This window comes from Cotesia glomerata, linkage group LG3 (genome assembly GCF_020080835.1).
Source record: "Cotesia glomerata isolate CgM1 linkage group LG3, MPM_Cglom_v2.3, whole genome shotgun sequence".
In the NCBI taxonomy this organism is placed as follows: domain Eukaryota; kingdom Metazoa; phylum Arthropoda; class Insecta; order Hymenoptera; family Braconidae; genus Cotesia; species Cotesia glomerata.
Window position 1 is genome coordinate 26,560,518 of NC_058160.1, and position 9,461 is coordinate 26,569,978.

Here is a 9,461-nt window from a genome sequence, read left to right on the forward strand (position 1 = left end):
AGTAAAAATTTTTTATGGACATTATAAATTTATTATTTTTTATAGATATTTGTTGAGTAATTTGTTTATTATTTTTTTTAATTTTAACCGAAGAGTAGTGAATGTATAAACACTGTCAGACTAAGAAATTGAGGAAAGAAGAAATACAGCAAGTTATCAGTGAGGACGCGATCGGTAGACTAAGTAGCGAGTGGTCTTTTACTACATCCACGCGTTTCTTATCCCTACTGTCTTATCCACCTCTCAAAACTCTCGATACAACTTAACTATACGTACCCGAAGGCTTTAGTGGTCCCTCAGTTTGTTAATTTAAATTATAAATATCTGCTAAAAACATTAACCCGTAATATTTTGAAATTAATTAAAATTAATCATTAATTTAATTGAGTCGTTGGAGTATTTTATTACTTTCTAAATGAATAAATTAAAGTAATGTATTATTTAATATGCGTTAAATAGCTTTTTATATTAACACAACAGTTAAGAGTTAAGCTGATATAATACTTCATTTTTATACTGATTTATAAAGGATTGAATTGCAGTTTACTTTTATTTAAACGCGGCCTTCACAAGACATTCTAGTAGTTAATGTCTTTATTAATTACTCAAGTCCACTCATCCCTGATAATTAATTTTTAATCCTGTATTATTATATTAATTTAATACTTAAAGTATAAAGTTAATACTTGCTATAATTACCATTGATATTATAAATTAATTAAAAAATTTAATAGTAATTGTAAACATATTTATATCGTGTGGAATTAAAAAAGAATTGCACACTGATAACTGGAGCAAAGACTTGCGTAATGTAGTGGGTGGCCGCCTTTCTCCATACCGACAGTCTTAAAGGATCTGTCTGCAAGTTCCGCAAGTACTTACGTTGCTATTTTTATTTTATGTTACTTGTTCCTTTTTTTTTATTTTTTGATTGCGCAAGACAATCGTATTTTATTTAATGGTATCAGTGAATTTTTCAGCAGCCTTTAGTAACTTAAAAAATGCATGGCCAAGTAAGCTGTCAACTATTAAAAGCACCACGCCCATGCCCAAGGGTCTTCTCCTTGAACTCACGTATCCCTGACCAGGAATATGGGGGCGTTTTATTTTTTTTATCCAAGCTTGTGATTGTCTACTGCAATGCCATAGTTATCACAATAATGATAGATAGTTGGAGACTTTGTTCAATAGATAAAACTATTTTTTATTTTTAAATTAAGCTGAACGTGGGAACGTTTGTAAATAAAAAATTTATAAATATTAGTGAGAATTGCCGGTAGTTTTAGTTCAGAATTAAATAATGAATAATATACAACTTGTCAAAATAAAACGGCAATAATTCTTGCATTGAGCATTAACCATTCAGTAGTTTACTTTTTTACAGTTAAATTAAATATCTTGCAGTTGTTTCTCAGCCTATAAAAAATATTACATTATTTATATTTTTTTAAATATTTATTTCTAAAGACTGGTTATTTTTAATACTTTTTAAATTTTAAGTTAATTGGATATCCAGTCTAATACAACAATTTTTATTTATTCGTAGTTTTTTTAGCCTGTATTCCCTCCAAGCATATACAATTTAGCCATATTTTATATCTAAATTTGTCATTAAAGATCAATTTTACTGAAAAAATAATTTGGACGGCTCAGACCAGGATTCGAACCTAGATCTTTTGGTTACGCGTCAAAGATTCTATCTGTTAAGCTATCCGAAAAAATATTACGAGTAAATAAAAATTGTTGTATTAGACTGAAAATTGAAAAAGTATTATTTATAGTAATAAAGATAGATAGTTATTATTTTTAAGCCTGTTCCCCGATCCAATTCTTTAAGAATGTTCAATTTTTTATTATTACACAGAAAAAAAGGTTTACTTGAGCCAAGAAAATATTTCTCTTCCTAATTATTTTCTTGAGCGAAAAAAAATTTTTTTTTGACACAAGAAATTTCACTTCTTCCAACAAAATTAATTCTCTTGCTCCAAAAAAATTTAGTTCTTGATAGAAGTAAATTTTCTTGTCTTGAGAAAATTTCTCTCTTGCTCCAAAAAATTAAATATAAAGATAGAAGTAAATTTTCATTAATATTTTTATTAATTAACATGTCAAATGGGAAGATCAAATAATATTGAATCATTTTTTTTCATTCAATATGTGTAATTGCACGCTAAAATAATATAAAATGGGTATCAAATATTCAAGAGAAAAATTTTCTCAAGGTGAGAAAATCTTTTTCCCAGCCGAAGTAAGTGGCGCTGCTTTCCTAAAGTATCTAAAAATCTTGATCAAATATAAAAATTTATTGTATCAAGTATTTATGATAATTTGAATTAAGAAAAAATGACTTCCACCAAGAATGGAATTTCAAGAAAAATTTTTACTTTGGCCAAAACAACTTCGGTCTTCCTTCAGGCACTCGAAAATTTTCTTGAGCCAAGAATTTTGTTCTCCAGTCAAGAAATTTTTCTTTCTGTGTATTCTTTCACCATAATATTTTTCGGTATGAGCTCTCATACCATTAAAAAAATTCTTAAGTGAAATTACGACAATTAAAATTTATATCGACAATTTTTGTTAGAAAATATGTAAAGATGTAATTTTTTCGGTAAATGAAAAAATAATTCGGACAGCCCAGACCAGGACCAGGACCAAGAGGTGTCTTGGATAGCTTAACTAGGAGAGCATTTGGTGCGTAACTAAAAGATCTAGGATTGTGTCTTGGTCTGGGCTATCCAAATTAATTTTTCATTCGCCGAAAAAAGTTACACTGAGTACAGTCAACGCTATCTGTATTTAACTCGCCCGTACAGGACCATTCTCTGTACTTGACTCATCCTTGTCCATAAGAGCTGTGTAAAGTCGTCAAATACAGAGAAAGAATGTGGTTCAATACAGAGAGCGTCGACTGTAAAAAATTACATCTTAACACATTTTCTAACAAAAATTATCGAATAAAATTTTAACAAAAACCGGTGACGTTAGCCGAGTCGTCTAAGGCGCATGGCCTATAGAGAACTCGGATTAACTTACCGGCCAGGCGTGGGTTTGAATCCCAAGCTGGTCTTAGAAACCAACTTGGTTGATATTCGGCCCTTGCCGCGTAGGTTAAGATTTACACAACCCAAAAAGACCCCAACGTACCACTCCCAATAGTAAAAGTCGGCTATATGACCACAGCAGTTAAAACCGACTCTAAATAATAACTAATAAAAAAAAAAAAAAAAAAATTTTAATTATTGTAATTTCACTTACGTACCGGTCCCTATGATTGCAGCTTTTTATTTCTCTTCCGAACAGTTAATGATTAATGCCCATTATTAGTAATATTAAATTATTGTACTTCTTCAAAATTTAAAATCTTTGTAGACTAATATTTTATAATTCTATCGATGTTTTTGTTTTCTATTTTTGGATAATAGTAGAATTTAAGCTAGTAACTAAGTTACTTGTTATTTACGATGTATGGTCACAGGAAATGTAATTTCATGATCTAATAAATAAATAAATAAATAAACAAAGAAGACTCTAAAAAAAAAAGCTTTGCTATGTAATAGATTTTTTAATTATCTATTTCATATCAGAGCGTTTTTTTCGAAATTTTTGATTAAAAGAAAAACATAAAATTGCAATTAGCTTTATCATCACGAGTGCAACCAGGATAGTACCATTTCTCGTCGTGAGTGCAACGCGAGAAAAAAATGGGACCGGCTGTTAAAAATTTTTCTAATGGTATAAGACCTCATACCGAAAAATATTATGGTGAAAGAATACTAATAAAAAATTGAACATTTTTAATATAAAGAATTGGATCGGGTAACAGGCTTAAAAATAATAACTATATCTTTATTAATTAAAAATACCTATCTTGGAGTCACATATTAAATTAAACACATTATTTATATTTATATTTGGATTTATAAAACAAGTGTTTTGTATTAAATAATAATAATAAAAAAAAAGAATTGAGATTAATATATCCTTTCTCTCAGATAACGACGTTGTCATCGTTTACTTAAGAGAGTGGACAAGGACTTTTACCCTTACCTGTGAACGGTTATTTGAGAGTTCGTTCACGAGTATATTTGCAAATAAATAGTGACTCCTGTCGCTGTGATATATTAACGGTAAATGGTTTATAACTATACTACTGGTCTACTAATTTCGATAAGAGGCTATTGGGTAATAAATAATAAGTGTTGTTGAGTTTCTAGAGTAATCATACAAGTATTTTGTGTCGTTAACAAGCCATTCGTTAACTCTTTCTTCACATATTAAATTAATAAATCTAATATTATTATTAAATATATCAGTTATTCATTTTTAAAAATATTTTTTATTAGAAAAATTTAATAGTCGTAAAATAATTTATGAGGGATTAATTATATAAATTACTTATCTTTTAACTTTATTTCAGCTTCAGGGTTTTTAAGATCGACAACAACCTGGATAAAAAAAACGGCAATTAGTTACTAATTATTATTAATAGCGACAGAGAAACAATTTGCTTATATTACAATCTGCAGCATTTACCTTATCTGAACACTTTAAATCAGTTATAAATTTAACCGCGTCATTGATTTTATGGAGACCGACCACCATCGAGTACGAAGGTTTTATTAAACCTTCTTCGTGATATTGCAAAATATCATTGCCTGCCTCGCTGAAATATTGGTAATAAATTTATCTATTTAATAATTATTATTTTACAGCAAATTTCAAATTAACACTATAATTAATGGTATCATTATCTTTACCGATACGACTCCAGATTATTTTCTTTGAATTCCACTAGGTCAATACCCGTGAGAGAAAATGGACATTGTGTTGAGCTGTCTTCATCGTAGTCCTCTTTGGTTACAGCAAATCCAGCGATAATCATACGTCCTTCGGAAAAAAGAAATAACTAATTAAATTTTATTCTTTCAATAAATAAAACTAACTTTTATTTATTTTATTGTTTTAATCTAATACCTTCTCTTGATAAATGTTCAATTAATACTGCGAAGTTATCATCACGTAATAAACTGTTTTGATGATCTTCTTTATAAATACTTGTAAAACTGTAAAAACAAAATTCTTTTATTGAATAGATAGTTTTATGATTATCAATACTAGCAACCTTGAACAGTCACTATGTGACTGCCTCGGCTTGTGAACTATAAATAAATAAAATTTTGCTTTATTAAATAATGATTTTTGTTAAATTGCGCTATACTTTTTTAACTATTGACGTTTTTAAAAATATAAGCTCATCCCGATGTTACACTCATTAAGAGCTTTCATTTGAGTACCTACATGCATTTTGATATATTTTTTATATATACATATATGTAATATATATAAATATATAAAACATATGAAAAATTGATGTGGGTACTTAAATGAAAGGTCTTGGTGAGTGTAATGTCGGGGTGAGCTTATATCTTTAAAAATATCATTATATGACAAGATTCAATGTCAATTCTTAACTATTGACGTTTTTAAAGATATAAGCTCATTCCGATATTACACTCTTTAAGAGCTTTCATTTAAGTACCCACATGCATTTTGATATATTTTTCATATATACATATATGTAATATATATAAATATATGAAAAATTGATGTGGGTACTTAAATGTAAGGTCTTGATGAGTGTAACATCGAGATGAGCTTATATCTTTAAAAATGTCAATAGTTCACAAGATACAAGGTCATTTCTTAATTATTGATATTTTTTAAGATATAAGCTCATCCCGATGTTACACTGATCAAGAGCTTTCATTTGAGTATCCGCATGCATTTTGATATATTTTTCATATATACATGTATATTAGGGTGGCGCAAAAAAACCGACTATTTTTTTTTTTTGAGTCTCGAGTGAAAAAATGTTAGTTATTGATGTTTTAAGAGCTCTCTCCAAAAGACAGCTTAAAAAAAAAATTTTAAGATGTCGCTCCAAATTTTTTTAAATTTCAAAAATCGAATTTTTTTTTTAAATTTTTTTTCTCGTTGCGGTATAATTTTATAGACTAAAAAAAAATAAGTTTCTGAAAATTTCAGTTCAAAGTTTGAATTTTGAAAGGTCGCTCATAATTTTTTTCAATATATTAGTGCATTAGTTTAGATTTTTTCGAGCGACCTTTTACTATTCAAATTAAAATTCCATGCATTTTTTTTTTTTTATCCAGTACAATAATCGATAAAAATACATCACGAGATGAACTAAAAATCAAGCACAACATAGAAAATATCATTTTTTTTTAAATTAATAATTTTATTTAATCAACTGCCAGGCGTGGGTTCGAATCCCAAGCTGGTCTTAGAAACCAGCTTGGTTGAGATTTGACCTTGCCGCGTAGGTTAAGATTTTTTCAAACCAAAAAGACCCCAACGTACCACTCCCAACACTTAAAGTCGGCGATATGACTGATTAAAGAAAAAAAAAAAATTATGAGCGACCTTTCAAAATTTAAATTTTAAACTGAAACTTTCAGAAACTTATTTTTTTTTTGTCTATAAAATTATACCGTAACGAGAAAAAAAAATAAAAAAAAAAAAAAATTCAATTTTTGACGATTTTTGAAATTTTAACAAATTTGGAGTGACCTCTTAAAAATTTTTTTTTTGAGCTGTCCTTTGGTGAGGGCTCTTAAAACATCAAAAACTAACATTTTTTCACTCGAGACTCAAAAAAAAAAAAATAGTCGGTTTTTTTACGCCACCCTAATATATATATATATATATATATATATATATACAGAGTGTCCCAGAAGTAACGGACGCCATTGTAGCATCTGATAAACAAAATAATTCTGAGACGAAAAGTCCTTAGCCATTTTTTAATCAGACGCATAGATAATTAATTAATTATTAAAATAACGTCCTTTTATGCGTTAGAGAGAGAGAGCGCTAGTGTCAAGTCTAGTGCGTTCCAACGAAGACGCTTGCACGTGTGAATGTGTAAGTAAATATGTGTGACTACGTTACCTATAGAAACTAGTTAGTCATACAGTTAGTTGTGTCTTTGTTTGGCACATACTTTACTGGACACTGGCGCTTTCTCTCTAACAAATAAAGAGACGTTATTTTTAATTAATAATTAATTATCTATGCGGTTAATTGAAAAATGGCTAAGGACTTTTCGTCTCAGAATTATTTTTTTCATCAGATTCTACAATGGCGTCCATGACTTTTGGGACACCCTGTATATATATATATATATATATATATAATATATATAAATATATGAAAAATTGATGTGGGTACTTAAATGAAAGGTCTCGGTGAGTGTAATGTCGTGGTGAGCTTATATCTTTAAGAATATCATTATATTACAAGATTCAATTTCAATTTCTTAACTATTGACGTTTTTAAAAATATAAGCTCATCCCGATGTTACACTCTTCAAGAGCTTTCATTTGAGTACCCACATGCATTTTGATATATTGTTTATATATACATATATGTAATATATACAGATAGATTAAATAAAAAATAAACATTTTTTACCATTCTAACATTGTTTTAAATTTTTCACCCTCAGCTCCATCAAAAACATCTTTTATATCTCGCTCAGCAGCAAATTCAACTATTTTATTCATTAATTTCTTATCACTGTATTTCAAAGATGCAAATGCCCCTTTATCACGTACTATTTCTGTACGATCTTCTGATTTACAAACTCCAATCACCTTAATTGTAAAAAAATTAATAATTCAAATTATTATCACTATAATAAATTTTTTTAAAAATTTTTCACCTGTGCTCTGAAGACATTAGCAGCAATATCAACGGCAGCTAGACCAACTCCACTAAGACCAACATTTATGACAACCATTTCATTTTCCTGGAGGTCAGCTTTTTTTTCAAGACCAATTAGAGCCGTGAGATAATTATTCATCAAACAAACGGTGTCTAAAGTTTTAATAGACGACGGAATTTTCCAGATATCCTAAAAATTTACATTTGCTATTATTATCCTAATTGCACATACAAATTATAAAATAAATATTTACAGTCAGTTCAGCAACACATCGCTCAGCTAAACCTCCAAACTGAACTTTATTTAAAGCAACAACTTTATCTCCAACTTTGAACCCTTGCTTCTTAGCCTGGTCCCCAACTTCCAGCAACTTTCCTGCTACTTCATAACCCAAAATTGCCGGTAACTTTGGTGGTGATCTGTGTAAGTTTTTCATTTTTAAAATATCTGGACCATTGAGCGTACAATACTGCACGTCTATCAATACCTGTAGTAAAAAATAATTTCATTGATTATTATTAATTATAAATAATTATTATTATTATTTATAAAAATTCATGACACTGAAATTAGTAAATATTTGATAATTTTTTTATTTTTCTTTAAATATAAACTCAATCTATAGAATTATTTTTAAAAAATTGCATTCTTAATTTTTAGAGCTTCTAAAAATGGGATTTTTTAAATAAATTATTCTTGTTAGAAAAATTCTAAAAAAATTGTCAGATGTCTCTTAATTTTAATACAGTGAAAATTCATGAATAAATTATTTTAAAAAATTCATACCTCATTTGCATTGATAGAAGGTATGTCAAGATTGTCAATAACAAAAGGCTCAGAGAATTTTTTTAAAACTGCTCCCTGCATTTTACCTTCCTCACGAGGAGGAATAACATTTTTTTCATCACTTTGTGTATTTTTACTAAGTCTTCTTGTGTTTATGTTTAATAATAATTTATTGCACTTCCAAACCCAATTAGTTGCAAACCTGCATTTTATAACAGACATTTTTCACTAGTGTCTTTTTATTAATATTTAATAATAATTGTCATGCCTTGTCAATAATTAGCGAAGTCTTGTTAATTGTCACGTGTGGTCGTCAAATAATAACAAAATTTTGGTTAGCTCAAATTCTGATTCCATTTTCGGATTACAAAAAATTATAAAGGCAGTACAGAAAGTTTCATTGCCAGCATTGTGAAAATAAAATGACCGCAGGTTGGTAAGTAGTCGATATTTCTGTAGCTCTATCTATTGTCGAAATTTAAAGTTAAATCACAGAACTTTCAAATTTAGAATAAACTAATCAAGTGAAACTGACATTTTTTAATTTTATTTGAAACAAAAAAATTGACGTAAAAATTTATAAAAATTAAAAATGCAATTTTTCTAAAATAATTTATTTGTTAAAAAAAAATTTTTTTTAAATGATAAAGTGACTGCTAACTTTAATTTCATGGATTATTCTTATTAAAAAAATTATTACAAAAAAAATCTGCATGTAAAAAGTTTAAAAAATTTTAAGTGCAATTTTTTAAAAATAATTTGTTTGTTAAAATTTTTTTTTTTTAATGATGAAGTGACTGCTAATTTTAAAAAAATTAAAAAAGCTTTAAACTAATCAAGTGAAACTGAAAAGTTTAATCAAGCAAAGCTAAAAAGTTTAAAGCAAGAAAATAAGAAATTATATTAAATTTATCAGTCACTTGACTAT

General features: G+C 28.0%; 1 protein-coding gene across 2 annotated transcripts; it reads right to left on the reverse strand.

Moving 5' to 3' along the window:
• Positions 1–929: 929 nt before the first annotated feature.
• Positions 930–8,912, reverse strand: LOC123260327 (quinone oxidoreductase-like protein 2 homolog). Of its 2 annotated transcripts, XR_006508438.1 has the most exons (9): positions 8,534–8,912; positions 8,001–8,234; positions 7,745–7,936; positions 7,495–7,676; positions 4,975–5,063; positions 4,758–4,887; positions 4,534–4,663; positions 4,048–4,445; positions 930–1,416 (listed from the first exon to the last, which is right to left on the reverse strand). XR_006508438.1 is itself a non-coding variant. In XM_044721355.1 (8 exons), exons 1-8 carry the CDS (start codon positions 8,753–8,755, stop codon positions 4,392–4,394), a joined length of 1,233 nt encoding a protein of 410 aa, XP_044577290.1. In that variant the 5' UTR covers positions 8,756–8,912; the 3' UTR covers positions 3,964–4,391. The 2 variants fall into 2 exon arrangements, 1 of the variants encoding a protein (XP_044577290.1); XM_044721355.1 differs by lacking the exon at positions 930–1,416 and having other exon boundaries at positions 3,964–4,445.
• Between the last annotated feature and the right edge of the window lie 549 nt (positions 8,913–9,461).

Coding starts and splice junctions, on each gene's coding strand:
- LOC123260327 (XM_044721355.1), bottom strand. CDS start 8,755: ATGTCTGTTATAAAATGCAGGTTTGCAACTAATTGGGTTTGGAAGTGC. Junction 4,888..4,974: donor TGAACATTTATCAAGAGAAG/GTATTAGATTAA, acceptor TTTTTTCCGAAG/GACGTATGATTATCGCTGGA. Junction 4,446..4,533: donor ATTTAAAGTGTTCAGATAAG/GTAAATGCTGCA, acceptor TTTTTTATCCAG/GTTGTTGTCGATCTTAAAAA.